At 42.5% G+C, this 17,759-nt stretch overlaps 1 protein-coding gene across 2 annotated transcripts in view; it reads right to left on the reverse strand.

Annotated features, from left to right (window-relative positions):
• The window catches only part of ANKRD33B (ankyrin repeat domain 33B), a 71,757-nt gene that overhangs the window by 34,185 nt on the left and 19,813 nt on the right, over window positions 1-17,759 (reverse strand). For both annotated transcript variants that reach the window (XM_039329290.1, XM_039329289.1), the window contains one exon: window positions 2,130-2,259. In XM_039329290.1, the coding sequence (XP_039185224.1) occupies window positions 2,130-2,259 (130 nt within the window). The remainder of the gene's footprint in view (window positions 1-2,129; window positions 2,260-17,759) is intronic.

Raw genomic sequence — 17,759 nt, forward strand, 5'->3', positions numbered from 1 at the left:
TAGGGAACGGAGTCCTTCCTGGGCAATTTTTTAGTGCCCAAAAATTGAGGCGGGGCGGCAGGTCTGTTGGCGCTAAGAGCGGCTGGGAAGTGCTGCTATAAGGAGAAAAAACCCGACTGAGCCAATTTGGACCCCACATTGGAAGGGGAACATGGGTAGCTGCAGTTCGAGGATTGGAATTAGGACACTTATTGAAGATGTGCTCGAGGTATGAGACGAGAGGCTAAGTGCCTCTCCTGGATGGCAAGAAAAAGAAAAAAGTAAGCAAGACAAATTTGTGAGAATGAGCTTTGCTTAGGGCTTTGCTAGGGAAACCAATTTGGCAAAATAAAGGTACTTAAAAGGGAAAATAAGATAGTGATTCTTTTTCTCTCTCTATGCAACCACATGGTATGTTTAAAACGTGTGCCTTCCCTAACTTGAGTTATCTGAAATTTATGGTGGGAATGACTAGAACAGTGGTTCTCAATCTTTCTAATGCCGCGACCCTTTAATATAGTTCCTCATGTTGTGGTGACCCTCAACCATAAAATTATTTTTGTTGCTATTTCATAACTGTAATTTTGCTACTGTTATGAATCGTAATGTAAATATCTGATATGCAGGGTGTATTTTCATTGTTACGAATTGAACATAATTAAAGCATAGTGATTAATCACAAAAACAATATAGCAATGCTTGATTAATCACAAAAATATAGCATAGTGATTAATCACAAAAACAATATCGCAATGCTTGATGGAGAAGCTTATTATTCCTTGCTCAAAAATATTGGGAGGGAGGGAAGGGGAAGGAAGGAAGGAAGGAGATTGAAGGGGGAAGGAAAGAAGGGGAAAGGAAGGAGATGGAGAAGGAAGGAGATTGAAGGGAAGGAAGGAAAGGAAGGAAGGAAGGATGGAGAGAGATTGAAGAAGGGATGGAGATTGAGATGGAGATGAAGGGGAAAGAAAGGAAGAGAAGGAAGATTGAAGGGGGAAGGAAGGAAGGAAGGAAAGGAAGGAGATGGAAGGAAGGAAGGAAGATAGAAGGAGGGAAGGAAGGAAGGAAGGATGGAGAGAGATTGAAGGGGAAGGGATGGAGATTGGAGAAGGAAGGAGATTGAAGGGGGAAGGAAGGAAGGAAGGAAGGAAGGAAGGAAGGAAGGAAGGAAGGAAGGAAGGAAGGAGAGAGATTGAAGGGGAAGGGATGGAGATGAAAAGAAGGAAGGAAGATTGAAGGGGAAAGGAAGGAGATGGAGAAGGAGGGAGATTGAAGGGGGAAAGAAGGAAGGAAGGAAGGAAGGAAGGAAGGGAGGGAGGAAGGAAGGAGAGAGATTGAAGGGGAAGGGATGGAGATGGAGATGGAAGGAAGGAAGATTGAAGGGGAAAGGAAGGAGATGGAGAAGGAAGGAGACTGAAGGGGGGAGGCACTGCCAAGGACGCACAAGCAGCTCCGCACCATTGCCCAATGAGGGGAGGAGGCTCTGGCAGAGAGCCTGGTGAAGAGCCAAGCTTAGTGACTGTTCAAAGTTACAACGGCACTGAAAAAGTGACTTATGACCATTTTTCATAAGTGTGTTGCAAATGGATGTGGAAATTTGCACTACTCAAGTGACCCTGACGACACAGATAAACCTCCAGGTGGCATCTCTAAAGCAGGAGTCTCCACTCTTTCTGGATTGGCGGCCCAGTGAGAAAGGGAGGGGCAGGTACCTTTATGCGTGCATGCACACACATGCAAATTTGGCTGCGTACGCATGCATACTACTGGGGCTGTGAGCATGTGTGCTCTGCAAATGGGGCTACTAGCGCCAATGCATGGCTTGCAGCTCGATTAGCACTGGCATAAGTGGGGTAAGCGTGTGCATGGACCATAGATTGGGGACCTTTTCTCTAAATCACAGGTATCAAAATCGATTGTGTCATGTGATGTATCACATTTTTTGCCTTTGTGGAGCCGGGGTGGGCATGGCCTGCAGGTGACGCATCCAGCCCGTGGGCTCCAGTTGGACATCCCTGCTCTAAAAGAATGCAAATGACCAGCTGTCTGCAAGGAATACAAATCCCGATATTCATTGGTCATCACAAGGACCATAATTATAAAGGTGCACTACTGAACATAAAAATTAAATGAGTAGCAAATATCCTTACCTGCCTGAGCAGCTGTAATTAGAGCTGTATTCCCTTCGTTGTCCTGCCAGTTTACATCAATATGAGGACACTGTGCTAAGGCTATTACAATATCCACGTATCCTTGGTAACAGGCAACAATAAGGCCAGTCTATAAATAAATAATAAAAAAGATGGAGGTTAAGGTGTAGTAAGCACAGTTCCTTTGAATTTACATCAGTTCAAATACTAATTATTTTAAGTTCTTTGAAGAATTTTAATATTATAAATTACTTTTCTTCGGAAAATATTTTATTTCAAGTCTGCTTTTCTACTTCATGGAAGTTAACAATAATAAACCAGCAAATAGAAATAATTCATTAAAGTAAAATAATATACCAGAAACAGAGCATAAAACAAAGATAGTTGGTATCAGAAATACCAGAATGACGATTGGTAAATGTTGGTAGATGCTTGTCTAAATAAATATTGCTTTAAAAACTGTTTTTTACATAGCAATTTGTAGGGGGAAACCATATAAATTGAAAACTTATAAAAATCAGGCATGCAACAAAAATGAGAAACTTCAAACGCAACAAAAAGGAAACAGGTGAAAGCTGGCTTCTTCAAAGTCAACCCCCAATTTATTTTTCTACTTATGAAATGGAGGTGGAAATGAACTGGTATACTGGTACTTACTTTCTCTCCAATCAATGATGTAAAGTGTCTTTAAAGTAATAGTTACAGCCTTAAACTACATTTTTCTTTAAAAAAATAATAAACATATAGTCATATAGCAAAATATTGTTTTTATGCCCCATAAAATTATTTTAAACTAAAAATAGCAAATATAATTCCAAATGTTGAGCTTGGTCTATGGGTTATCATATAAAATAAATTTACAAAGAGGTAATTTTTTTCTATCAATGTCTTCATATTAACAAAAACAATCATTATTTTCTGTAATTTATTTTATTCCAGTCTTTTAAAAAGCGGAGGTTTTTTTCTGTTTCTTCCAAAAACCATTTATGTTTTTAAATATTTGCAGTTTTGTTGAGGTATTGCAGATATTAACTTATTTCTATTGTATTTTTATAGGAATACTTTAAAAATACTATGTATTTTTGCATGCCAGCAACCAATCCGCACAAACAAGCAAAGCCCCATCCATGGGATGCAAGCAGCACACAAAACCACGCACTCTCTGGTCCATGGAAAAACTTTTCTCCATGGAACCGGTCTCTGGAGCCCAAAAAGTTGGAGATCTCTGATCTAGTACCTGCAGCCAACTGGATGCTATAAATATCCTGGGAAACAAACTGGCTGACAGAAAAAATGGGCAAAACTTTCAAAGAGTTCTCATGCCCTTTGCGGCTGAGGCCACAGGCAGTCGATGGACTGTAGGCTGACAACCTATTATTGACCTGTTTGCTCGTTTTGTTTTACCAAACAGAGCCATAATAACTGAACTATTACAACTTTATGACCCAATGTAGGCTTTGAAGTTATGTGTACAGTCCCTAACCTGATCTTTAGTTGATGAGAAACCTCTTTTTTGCCTACAATAAATATTATTTATTTTGAAGGATATCCAATATACAATGGTACTGACTTTACTAGAATCAACATTGTAGCCATCTTGTTTGTTTCATGGACATACTCATCCACCAACTTTCACAACCTAAATAGTTTCAACAGAAAATAAATCAGGAAAGTTATAAATCAGGAAATCCAATTATGGTTATAACTGTTTGTAAACTAGGCTTTAGCCTTTAGTCTGGGTAGCAAGGGGGAGACATTAACAGTATCCAGCCCTAATTTTTAAACTCCAACAAGCAGTCCAAGTACAATGTTTAAATTCCAAGGGGGAGAGGAAGAAAGGGAGGGAAGGAGTCTCGGTGAAAATAAAAGAAAGATGAAGTATGTAGTAGAAGCAAATGAAGATGTGAATGAGAACGGAGTTGATGAATACATGTAATGTGTGCCAAAAAGTATACACTGGTGTCAACTAAACTCCTGTAGGTACAGTACTGTATTTATGAGAGTAGGAATCCATTGCTTGGGGACAATTGAGTATTATACTCCAGTGAATGGTGATGGAAGAACCAGAAACAAAAAGTGTTTTGGTTTTTTTTAGAAAACTACACAGCTTCTTGAATATGATGAGAAGGAAAATACTCTTTAGGTGACATTGATTGATGGATGGATAGATGGAGGATGAATGGATGGATGGGAATTAGATAAGTATAGAAAAAGAAGTTGAGCCATTTAAGGACTCGAGAATTAATGAGAATTGTGAACCATTTGGTGAGCAGAAGGAGCGTTGGCTTACCTGAACGCCTCTTCTCAGCATGATGATGAAGAATCCACCAATGGGTTATTTCAGTCCTCCTGCCCAATCAGACTAAGTTGTCAAAGTTGTCATGCCCATCCTATTTCAACAACAGCAGAGCCACTGATGATAGTCCGAGGTGATGACTCCCAAGAGAAGTAAAAAGAAGCAACCCCCTGACACGTGGCCTAACTGACCTCTAGAGGGGTGGGCGTGGATTATTCATCATCATGCTGAGAAGAGGCGTTCAGGTAAGCCAACGCTCCTTCTCCAGCATGATGGATGAAGAATCCACCAATGGGACTTACCAAAGCCCCCACTGTCCCTATGGGAGGGAGTCAGTTGGGACCTGTGTCCCTGGTCCTGGCACTACCTGCTGCGGTATTTGCCGACCAAAGGAAGCCTCAGCAGATGCAAATTTGTCCAGTCGGTAATGCCTAATAAAAGGGGAAGACAAAGACAAAGCCATGTCGCCGGCCTACAAATATCCTCTATAGATGCTTGTGTTGCCCACGCCACAGATGTGGCAGCACTGTGAGTGGAATGTGCCGTCACATGACTTGGAACTGGCAGGGAAAGTGACACATACGCCCCTGCTATGCACGCCCTGATCCACCTGCCTATGGTAGAGGCGGATACCTTCTGCCCCATGGAAGAAGGTTGAAATGAGACAAACAGGGCTTCTGATTTACGAAAGGCTGCCGTGCGCTTGATGTAACAGCGCAAGGCCCTGAGTACGTCCAATGTGTGCCATTGCCGTTCCAGGTCATGTGGCGAACGGGGGCAAAAGTTTGGGAGAATAATCTTCTGTGCCCTATGAAACACTGTGTTTATCTTAGGGAGAAAGGAAAGATCTAACCTGAGAACCATCCTATCCTCGTGAAATGTGCACAGATCTTTCCTGATAGACAAAGCGGCCAGCTACGAGATGTGTCTGGCAGAGGTAATGGCAAATAGGAAAGCGACCTTGAGTGACAAGGATCACAAAGAACAGGTTCTAATGGGTTCAAAGGGTGAGGTAGTTAGGGCCTGCAGAACCCGGGGTAGCTCCCAGGAGACCTGTGGACCACTGGTGGCCTGCTTTTCGTGACTCCTTTGAGAAAGGAGCACACCATGAGGTGCTGAGATAAGAATTCTGATCTGTCCCAGGAGAGCACCGTGGAAAGAGCTGCTACTTGCCTTCAAATGGTGTTGGGTGAAAACCCCTTATTGATGCCCTCCAAAAGTAGTCTAAGACCTTTGGGATGCTCACTTTGGAGAGACTCAAGTGGTTCTTATCGCACGAGTGACAGAAATTCCGCCAAGTGTGATCATAAATGCAGTTAGTCGCTGGTCTCCTGGCAGCCTGAACCATATCAATCAGTGCTGACGAGTATGACTCCTGAGTCAAGGTGCAGCGTTCAAGTGCCAGGTGGCCAACTGGAGCCATTGGGGGTCTGGATGTTGTAGAGCCCCCTGCGTTAAATGTATGCGACTGTCAGGAATCCGCCACGGAGAAGTTGTGGAAAGGCTCACTAGGTCTGTGAACCATGGTCGTCTCGGCCAGTGAGGTGCAATGAATATTAGCTCTGCCTGTTCCTCTAGGATCTTCCTGACAACTGTTGGAAGCAGAGGGAGAGGCGGAAAGGCATACAATAGTCCCTGTGACCATGGACTGCATAGAGTGTCCGTCCCCTCTGCCCCCTGAGAGGGGAAGCGTGAAAAGAATCTGGGAAGTAGGGCATTTTCCAGCGAGGCAAACAGGTCTACAATCGGATGGCCAAACCTGTCTGTGATCTCCATGAAGAGATCCGGGTGTAACCGCCATTCCGAATGGTCCACTATTGACCTGCTGAGGAAGTCCGCCTGCCGGTTCGCCTCTCCCGAAATGTGCTCAGCCCTGATGGAAAGCAGGTTGGTTTCTGCCCAGGAGCCCAACGCCCAAGCCTCCGTCATGAGGGATCTGGAACGAGTGCCCCCGTGCCGGTTCACGTGAGCCTTTGCAGCTATATTGTCCATGAGGACCAGCATGTGTTGCCCCCCAATCTTGATGCAGATGTGTTGGAGAGCCAGATGGATCGCCCTGAGCTCCAACCAATTGATGTTGTGCTTCAGGTCCAACCGCAACCATTGACCCTGAGCCATCTGAGATTGGAGGTGCGCACCCCAGCCAAAGAGACTTGCATCCGTGATCAGAAGAATTCGGTGAGGCTCACTGAAGAGAGTCCCCTCGCGCATGGCTGAGGATGTCCACCAGTCAAGGGAGCGAAGGACCTGACGGGGAACCCTTACCAGTTGGTTGGAAGAACTGGTGTGCAGTCTCTGGAATGGGAGCAGGAACCATTGGAGGGTCCAGGCATGTAATCTGGCCCAAGGCACTATCATTATGAAAGATATTAATTTCCCCAGTAGCTGGGAAAGCAGAGCTAGTGTCACTACCTGCTCCCTGCGGACCAGGTCTCGGATGCTGTTTTGATGGTCTTCTAACAAGAACACGTGACAAGAGTCTGTGTCTATTACCGCGCCCAGGTGTAAGAGGCAGGTTGAAGGGACCGTCTGGCTTTTCTGAAAATTTATCAAGAACCCATGGTCCTGAAAAGTTCTGATCATAAGGGTCAGATCCAACTGGGCGGTCAGGATGGAGATTGATTGGATCAGGATGTCGTCCAGGTAACACTGGACACGTACCGGGGCCAATCTTAAGTGTGCTGCCAGAACCCCCAGGATCTTGGTGAAGACCCTAGGGGCAGAGGAGAGACCAAATGGTAGGGCCCTGTATTGGAAGTGGCGGTTGAGATGACAGAACCGCAGAAATTGGCGATGATCCGGGAGGATGGGGATATGTAAATATGCCTCTGTGAGATCAATTGAGGTCATGAAATCTCCCCGCCTGACGCTGCCCAAGATGGAATGGAGCGTCAGCATCCTGAACTTCCGATACTGGAGTTGGTAGTTCAGGTCCTTGAGGTCAAGGATTGCCCTCCATCCCCCTGAGGATTTTGGGACTACAAACAGGATGGAGTAATATCCCTTTCCTACCTGGTCCGCTTGGACCTCCTCTATGGCCCTGATGCTTAATAAATGTCGAATGGCATCTGTTATGAAACCCCTTTTTACTGGGTTTCTCAAGATTGGACAAGAGATGAAATGATCTCTGGGTCTGGTTATGAACTCCAGGGACAGGCCCTCCCTTATGGTCTGTAGTATCCAGGAGTCTGTGGTTGTGTTTTCCCATTGGCGGATGAAAAGGGCAAGTCTGCTGCCAATGGGAGGGGTCCCCCCTAAGTCACTTGGAGCGACAGAAGGGACAACCCGCTCTGCCTTGAAAGGAAGACTTGTTCTGGGTCTGGTGTCAGGGCTGGTCCCTATAATTCGTCCTGTCAAATGGATGGTCAGCCTTGGGAGTAAAGGGATGATATGTTTGTACAGCCTCTGCTGTTGCACCAGTCCGAAAGGACTGATAGCGGCCAGAGGGAACAAACCGCCTGTTTGCTCTCTTAGCCAAATGAGAGATAACCTTCTGTTTCTGTTTGTTCTCCACCAGCTAGGGTGTTAATGCCTCCCCAAATAGCCGGCCGCCCTTAAATGGAGCCATGGCCACATGCCGTTTGTGTTTACTCTCAGCCCTCCAGTTCTTAAGCCAAAGCAGCCTCTGTGCGACGACGCTGGAAGCCATTGCTCGGGCTGAGTGCCTGGCAGCGTATAAGGACACGTCCGCCATGTACTCAGAGGTTGCTATAGTTTGGTCAGGTCCTGGTGGACTCTAACCTCCTCTAGGGGGATCCTCTCCTAAAACTGTCTAAGCCAAATGACGGAAATTCTGGTGAAAAAGGAAGTGGAGGTTGCCGCCTTTGCTGCCCACGCAGATGCTTGGTGAGCTTTGCGAAATGCTAGCTCGGATTTCGTATCCTCCGCCTTAAGGGCATCAGAAACATCTGCTGGTAGCCTGGCAGCTGAGAATAGTGGGGCTAGGGATTCATCCACTTTAGGTACCTCCAATAGATTGGTTAAATTTGGGGCCATATCTACTAGCTTGTGCTCAGCTCCACCCTGGGAAGGTTGTGTGGCCGGGGATTCCCATTATTCCTGAACATTTTTAAGGACTAAAGGGGGACAGGGGATTTGCTGACACCGAATTACCAGTTCTGAGAATAGCGGATCCATGTCCTGGGTAGAGGAAGTTTCTGGGGTGGGAATAGGGTCAGAAGTGATCTTACCCGCTGCACATGCCCTGCGAAGTAAAGATGGAAAAAGCGAAGCGTTAAAGAGCTCTGCCATGGGATGAGAATCTTGTGGAGGCTCCTCATAATCTGACCACTGGTCTGAAGTGCAGTCATAATCAGAAGAGTTGGAAGAGTCGGATCCTGGTGAATGGGGGGACAAGATAGCACTAGGGTGGTCAAGCAACTGTCTCGTGTTGAGACGGTTGGCACTGATGAAGATCTTGGCTTGGATGAAGGTTGTTGATGACCTGATGAGGCCATCGTTTGAAGGACTGCCTGCGATATCATGGCCTGCAGCTGATCAGCAAAGGAGGGATCCTGTGAAGAACGAAGCCCTGCTGCAGTCACGGCAAAGGTCACTGTAGGTTCCGTGGAGGGGCCCGCTGGCTCGAGTTTCTCCCCAAAGAGGGGTGGGCCTCCCTAACCAAAGGTCTGTACTGAGACCTGCTGAAGCTCTTGCTCTGGGGACCATGCCCATGTTGAAGTAAGTGGTTGCGAGTCCACTCCGGGAGCTGTAAGCGGGGGAAGTGGTGATTTGCGCCTTTCCCCAGCTGACAATTGTTGAGCCCGGGAGAATTGCTTCTCCAGGGCCCGGTGAGAGCGATCGGCCTGCCTGTCAGCTGACTTGCTTGAGCTCTTAGATTTAGACTTAGCTTTGGCCTTTACCTTAGCTGTGGTTTCTTAAATTTTTTATTTTTTTTTCCATTTGTGCATCATACAAAATACAATTTTGGAATAAAATAAATTCATAACCATTGGTACCGCCTGCCCATTCCCCCCAGGCCGCGTCCACCCTCTCTAAAACCTTCCCTACTTCCCTCCTCTTTCTCCCCTCCCCTCCTACTCTCTTCCCCTCCCCCTCTCCTCTTACCGTCCTACTTCCTCCCTACACCTTCTTCTCCTCTCATCCCTCTCAAACACATGAACGCAGCATAGGGGAAATGCCCAGGCCGCACCTTTCTTATAAACTACCATATCTATATGATCCTTACCCACCCACTCTATCCATCTTCTCCATACAATAATATATCTTTCTTGTGTATGATCCTTCAAATAAGCAGAAATTTTTGCCATTTCTGCAAAACTAGAAACTTTAAATATCCATTCTTCTAAGGTAGGCAAGGAGTCTTTCTTCCAATATGAACCTACTAGTAACCTTGCCGTGGTTAATAAATTCAACATTAAAGTAGTTTCTTTGTCATTTAGATCCACAAAAATACCCAATAAAAATAATTGAGGAGTAAACTTTATCTTCCTTCTAAAAATCTTTTGAATGTTCCACCAAATCATAATCCAAAAAGCCTTTACCTTTTTGCAATTCCACCAAATGTGAAAATATGTCGCATCTTTATTGCCACATCTCCAACATTTGGGCTGTATATTAGAATACATACAAGATAATTTTTTAGGATTTAGGTGCCATCTATAAAACATTTTATAAAAATTTTCCCTCAAATTTTGAGCTTGTGTAAATTTAACATTTCTAATCCAAATTGTCTCCCATAAATCCAAAGAAATCGGTTCCTGTATATTCTGAGCCCATTTAATCATACAGTCTTTGACCAATTCTGTTTCCGAGTCTAACTCTAATAAAGCATTATAAATTCTTTTTATATGAGCCTGGCTCTGATTTTTAATCTGAATAACCAATTGTTTATCTTCTAATGTTATTCCCTCTTTCTTATCTACAGTCCACCTGTCCACTATTTGTAAATATTGAAACCATGACTGTAGAATATTTTCTTGCCTTAATACATCTAGCGATTTTAAATGCCAATCCAAACTTGACCAAATTAATAATTCTTTATACGAATTCTATCAAAGTTCATCCCTTTAGAGATTCCCTCAATTGCATGTCTGGGAATCCCCCAGATAGGTATTTTATAATTTAACCTATAATAATACTTTTTCCAAACACGAAGTAAGGCATTCCTCAGAATATGTGATTTAAAAATCCGGTCGACTTTCTTATTAAAAATTAAGTATGCATGCCAACCGTACATTAAATCCCAACCTTCCAGAAAAAGAATATCCTTATTTGTTAAATTAAGCCAATCACTTATCCAAGTTAAGGCAGCTGCATCATAGTATAATTTCAAATTAGGTGCCTTAAGTCCTCCTCTTTCTCGGGCATCTTGCAAAATCTTAAACTTAACCCTTGTTTTTTTCCCAGCCCAAATAAAATTGTTAATACCCTTCTGCCATTCCTCCAAGTTTACCTCTTTTTTTAAAATAGGTATCATCTGAAACAAGAAAAGAAACTTTGGTAGAACATTCATTTTTACAGCTGAAATTCTCCCCAACAATGACAATTGCAATTTTTTCCAATCCTTTAAATCCTTTTGTACTTTTCCCCATAATGGTTCATAATTGTTCTTATACAATTTTCCATTTGAAGCAGTTAAATATACTCCCAAGTATTTAACCTTTTTTACCATCTGAAAACCTGTAGTTTTAACCAAACTTTCCCTATCCTTAACTGACATATTCTTATCTTAGTCTTATAATTGTTTAACTTTAAAACCAGAAACATTCCCATACTGTGTTATAAGTTCTAATAAGCAATCAATCGTTTGATTCGGTTGTTCCAAAATTAAAACCAAATCATCCGCAAAAGCCCGCAGTTTATACTCATTCTTATCTTTATACCCTTGACTACCGTTGATTCTCGAATCTGGATCAACAAAATTTCCAACGTTAAAACAAATAACAATGGAGATAATGGGCATCCTTGTCTTGTCCCTTTTTCAATATTGAAAGTCTCAGTCAATCCCCCATTTACAACAATTTGAGCAGATTGTTGCTGATATATAGCTTTAAGTGCATATAGAAACTTATTCCCAAAATTCATTTTCTCTACCAATGAAAATAAAAATTGGCAATCTAGTTGATCAAAGGCTTTTTCAGCATCCAAAAATATAAAAGCCACAGGAATCTGATTATTCTTATCCAAATACTCAATTAAGTTTATGATTTGTCTTACATTATATTTCATATATCGCCCTGTTATAAATCCTGATTGATCACTATGAATCAAGTCCTTCATAACCTGCATTAATCTATTTGCCAAAATTTTAGTGAAAATCTTATAATCAACACTTAACAATGATATTGGCCTATAATTCTTGGGCTCTGTGAGATCTTGATCCTCCTTCGGAATCAGTGATATAAAAGCTCTTTTCCAAGAAGGAGGAACTTGTGCTCCCAACAAAATACTATTAAAGAGCTCCTTTAATGGCTCCATCATTTCTTCAGATAAAATCTTATAGTACCTTGATGTCAATCCATCTGTTCCTGGAGACTTTCCCACCTTTAACTGCTTAATAACTAAACCAATTTCCTCCACAGTAATTAAACAATTCATCCCATTTTGTTGTTCCTCAGAAAGTTTAGGAAAATGTGCTGATTGTAAATATTTATCTATATCCAATCCCTTTATATTGTCACTTGAATATAATTTTGTATAAAAATCTAAAAAACTCTTTTTAATCAAATTTTGCTGAAAAACCTCAGTACCTTTATATTTTACTTTCTCTATAATCCTAGCTTTCTGTTTCTTTCGTAACTGATAAGCCAACCACCTCCCAGGCTTATTCGCATTACAAAAAGTATTATAAGACAGATTGGTAGCCACCTGATCTGCCATCAACATATTAAATTGTTCCCTAAGCATCTTTATTGAAACCTTTAAATTATTATCAGTTGGATTAAGAATAAGCGCTTCTTCTTTTAATTTAATCTCTTCTTCTATTTCTCTACATCTTTGTAACCTTTTATCCCTAGAAACTTTATTTAAATGAATCAAGATTCCCCTCATATACGCCTTACTGGCGTCCCAAACCATGGGCATCGATGTACCCTTGTTCATGTTTAAAGCAAAAAACTCCTTTAAATGCTCTTTACATTTTTGTACAAACTCTTCCCGAGTAAACAAATTTTCATTCAGTCTCCAGGGTCTTCTATTCCCATCTTCCAAGTATAGCTCCATCCACACCGGACTATGGTCTGATAGAGTCCTGGGAAAGATTTTTACCTTCCTCACCCTAGAAAGAAAATCACTAGTAATCAAAAAGAAGTCAATCCTTGAAAATGACTGATGTCTATCCGAATAAAAAGTGAAGTCTCTATCACTTATGTTCCTTTCTCGTCAAATGTCAATAAGCTCCAATTCTTCTTTCAAATCAAAGAAAGTTTTGGGTAATTTAGTTTGAGTAAAGGTTTTAGAAGAACTCTTTTTATCTATAGTTGAGTCTAAAACTCCATTCCAATCACCCATCAAAATTACAGATTTGTAATCCAACTGAGATATCTTCCCATGCAAAAACTTATAAAATTGCTTCTGTTGCTGATTAGGAGCATATAATCCAACAATAAGAACTTTCTTGCCTTGTATTGGTAATTCCACAAAGACATATCTTCCTTCAGAATCAGCCTCAATTAGTTTAGGTGAAAAGATTTTCTTCACATAAATTACAACACCCCCTTTTTTCCCTGGAGCTGGAGCCATAAAATGTAATCCCAGGCGAGATTTATCAAAAAAAATTGAATCCTTTGAAGTTATATGAGTCTCTTGCAAGCATATCAAATCATTATTATGTTGTTTCAAATAATGAAAAATCTTTCTCCATTTCTGTGGTGAATTTAAGCCATTAACATTCCAGGTCAAGAACTTGGCCATCTCCACCGGCCTGGAGCCTCTGGAGCATGGCCTGTAGATCAACTGTCGACGATCTTTTAGGTCTTGCCCCTCCCACAGGCTCTGTAGTAACCATTCCTTCTACCTTATCACCACTCTTCTGCTGCTGCTCTTTTTCTTTACGTTTGTGGGCAGCTCGTGTCATCCTTTGATCTTTTATCTCAAGATTCTGTACAGCTTGTTCCATGACCATCATTGAAGAGGCTCCTGCCATAACAGGCTCTTCAATTATCCTTGTTTGTGAGGGTGAAGACGATCTTGCCTTTAAAATAGATGATAAAAATCTCTTGCCTTTGAGACTGTAGTTAATCTATGACGTGTCCCATCATAATTCAATACTATTCCTCTTGGAATCTCCCATCTGAACTGAATTTGACGATGTTTTAACTCATCAGACAGAAAAGTAAAGTCTTTTCTGCCTCTTAGAATTTTGGGAGGTATTTCTTTTAAAATTATCACATCTTGATCTGCAAAGCCTGTATAATTTCATTACGAATAAATCTTCTAGAAAAATAAATAACCACATCTCTTGGTAGGTTTCTCTGTCTAGCAACCCGTGAGTTGACTCTAAAAAAATTTTCTATCTCATTCCCAATTATTTCAGGTCTCCATCCAAGATTAACAGCAGTATCTTTCACAATAAGCATCTTTAAGTCCTCCTGAAAGTTTTCTCTCAATCCTCTGATATGCAATGCAAACTCCATCTCTCTGTATTGTGGAATAATTTGTTCATCCTGTGTAATTTCTATCTTATTCTCCACCTCTTCCATTCTAGATTCCAGTCTTGTTGCATTTTCAGTAATCTCCTCCATTTTATCGTCAATTCTTTCAATATGCAGAGCAAGACCTTGAAATGCAAATAGGATGTCCTCCCTGACTTGCTTGTTTTTTTTCTCCAATAGTTCTTCTATAATAGCCCTCTCTGCAATTATAAGATCTTTTACTTCCTCTTTAATATCCAAAGCATTCTTTTTTAAAGCTTCTTGTAAGTCTTTAAGAGAAATTGCAGGAGGAGGGGACGGTGGGGGTGATTTTGGTTTCTGAGAAACAGGCTGAGACATTGGAGAGGAGATGGAAGCTTTAGGAGCAGGGAGCAAAGGTTTTGAAGCCATTCTCTTAAATAAAAAGGAGCAAAATTCTTGCCTATAAAATCACAGTTCTCTAAATAGTAGCAAAAAAAAGAAAAGAAAAAAAGAAAGAAAAAAAAGAGAAAAAAGAAACCAAGTTCTTGTCTCTATATTTAAAACATTGATCTATATCCAACTTTTAACTTTGTTGCTAAACCAAACAAGAAAGACGGTCGCCATTTTGCCTTTCACTTTCCCTTTCTTCAAAAGGGAAAGTAAACAATAAAAAGAGGAGAAGATACTTGCTGGAGTTAAAGTCACAATCAATCTTAAATGCAGTTTCTCCTGGTCTGCTCCGTCTGCATTTGAATACTCACAAGCCTCCAAAAAAAGCAGATGTGGGAGCGGCGCCTTGCTTCATCCCAAAGCTTCGGGACAAAGACGTCCTGGAATGCAGAGATGGCTCAGGCTCCGAGGGAGCTCTACCCTCCAATCCCTGAAATTATAGGGATCCAGGGGAGCTCTTACCTCTACCTGAGCAGCTCTACTCTTCCCTTTCTCCCAGGGAGGAGATTCAAGCCGCAGGACAGCTGATTGTAAAAGTCCTGCGGCTTTTACACAACCCAGGAACAAGCTGCTTTGTGAAAAGCAGCCATCGTAGCTGCTTGATCCACAGGAAGTCCCTTAGCTGTGGTTTCTTGACCAGGAGATTTGTGACTGGGTTGCTTGATGGCAGCAGAAGCCTGTGGCTCAGTGTTGTCTCCATGGTTAATCGAGAAGGGTTCCTGATGTGGCACTGGAAAGATCTTGCTCTGCAAGAGACGTCAGTTACCCACCGTGATGGGACTGACTGCACGTGGATCAGCGTGGTCCACCCCACTGGCCAAGCAGGACTCATGCTGGGCGCATCAAGGCACTCGTCACCAGGGGAAGAGGTAAAGTTAATGTGTCCGTAATGCACAGACTTGTGGCCCGTGTGGTGACGAGATCTCATGTGTCTCACTTTAGTGGCGATGGTCAGGTCCTAGTGAGCAACCACTAGATGCAGAGTGGCAGAAGGCTAAGGCGAAGGACTGCTAAGCAACAAAGGCCTGAGCAAAATTGTATGTTCAGTGGAGAATTGTTGCTTAGAGGTGCCAATATAGTTAAATCAGGGAGTAGAAAAAGGGTCCATGAATTTAGGTTGTGAAAATAAATTCCGAATGAGATTGGAAGCTGTCAACTGTACATTGGTCTAAATCAGTGGTTCTCAACCTTTCTAATGCCGCGACCCCTTAATATAGTTCCTCATTTTGTGGTGACCCCCAACCATAAAATTATTTTTGTTGCTATTTCATAACTGTAATTTTGCTACTGTTATGAATCGTAATGTAAATATCTGATATGCAGGGTGTATTTTCATTGTTACGAATTGAACATAATTAAAGCATAGTGATTAATCACAAAAACAATATAGCAATGCTCGATGGAGAAGCTTATTCTTCCTTGCTCAAAAATGTTGGGAGGGAGGGAAGGGGGAGGAAAGAAGGAAGATTGAAAGGGAAAGGAAGGAGATGGAGAAGGAAGGAGATTGAAGGGGGAAGGAAAGAAGGAAGAAGAGAGAGACTGAAGGGGGAGGGATGGAGATGGAAGGAAGGAAGATTGAAGGGGAAAGAAAGGAGATTGAAGGAGGGAGGAAGGAAGGAAGGAAGGAAGGAAGGAAGGAAGGAAGGAAGGAAGGAAGGAAGGAAGGAAGGAAGGAAGGAAGGAGAGAGATTGAAGGAAGGAGAGAGATTGAAGGGGAAGGGATGGAGATGGAGATGGAAGGAAGGAAGGAAAATTGAAGGGGAAAGGAAGGAGATGGAGGAGATTGAAGGGGGAAGGAAGGAAGGAAGGAAGGAAGGAAGGAAGGAAGGAAGGAAGGAAGGAGAGATTGAAGGGGAAGGGATGGAGATGGAAGGAAGGAAGATTGAAGGGGAAAGGAAGGAGATTGAAGGGGGAAGGAAAGAAAGAAGGAAGGAAGGAGAGATTAAAGGAGATGGAGATGGAAGGAAGGAAGGAAGGAAGGAAAGAAAGAGATTGAAGGGGAAGGGATAGAGATGGAAGGAAGGAAGGAAGATTGAAGGGGAAAGGAAGGAGATGGAGAAGGAAGGAGACTGAAGGGGGGAGGCGCTGCCAAGGACGCACAAGCAGCTCCGCACCATTGCTCAGGGAGGGGAGGAGGCTCTGGCAGAGAGCCTGGTGGAGAACCAAGCTTAGTGACTGTTCAAAGTTACAACGGCACTGAAAAAGTGACTTATGACCATTTTTCACACTTATGACCATTGCAGCATCCACAGGGTCATGTGATTTACATTTCGATGCTTGGCAACTGATTTATATTTATCGTCACATTGTTCCAGGGTCACATGATCCCCTTTTGCAACCTTCTTACAAGCAACGTTAATGGGGGAAACCAGATTCACTTAACAACCATGTTACTAATTTAATCTCTTTCTCCCTCATTCTTTCTCTCTCCCTCTCTGTCTCCCTCTTTCTCTCTCTCCCTCTCCACCTATTTCTCTCTCTCCCTTTCTTTCTCTCTTCCTCTCTTTCTTTCTCTCCCTCTCCCTCCCTCTTCCTTTCTTTCTCTCCCTTTCTCCTTTTCTCTCTCCCTCTCTCCCCCCTCTATTTCTCTCCCTCCCTCTCTTCCTTTCTCTCTCTCCCTCTCTCTCCCTTTCTCTCCCTGTCTCCCTTTCTTTCTCTCTCTCCCTCTTTTTCTCTCCCTCTGTCTCCCTTTCTTTCTCTCTCCTTTTCTCCCTCTTTCTCCTTCTCTCTCTCCCTGTCACTCTCTTTCTCTCTCTCCTTCTTTCTATTTCTCTTTCTCTCCCTCTCTCTATTTCTCTCTCCCTCTCTTCTGCTCAAAGGTCCTTAAAATCCTTAAAAGTTATGCTTGGGTGGAAGACTTTTTCTTTTACAGATGGGGTGGTTTGGCAGACAAGTACTCAAAAAAAGGAAAAAAGTGCGAATAGGTATTCAGTCGCTAGCTTGAAGTTTGAACGACTTCTTTCTCTTGCCACAGGCTTCTAGGAGGAGCAAAAGACATCCAGCACTAAAGGGAGGTGTGATGGCAAATCGTTTAGGAAACTTTGCTCTGAACAGGGCTCTCTCAGCCTTATTGGGAAATAAGAAGAATCAGGGCTGTTTTTCTCATAGAACGCCCAGAACGGAGTTCTGGCACTTTTGGATGGAACCTTGTAGGGTAGGCAAGGCGGGTTGTATGACATGTGTGAGTTCCGGCACCTTTTTTTTTTTAAGATAAAAAGCACTGAGAAGAATAAATAAGTAAATTTGATGGCACCCTTTTGCACTGAAGTCTTTGGCTAGAAAAGTCTTTGGTTAGAAAAAGCAATCTTC

Source organism: Crotalus tigris, unplaced genomic scaffold, assembly GCF_016545835.1.
Source record: "Crotalus tigris isolate CLP2741 ecotype Arizona unplaced genomic scaffold, ASM1654583v1 scf7180000024391.5723578, whole genome shotgun sequence".
In the NCBI taxonomy this organism is placed as follows: Eukaryota; Metazoa; Chordata; class Lepidosauria; order Squamata; family Viperidae; genus Crotalus; species Crotalus tigris.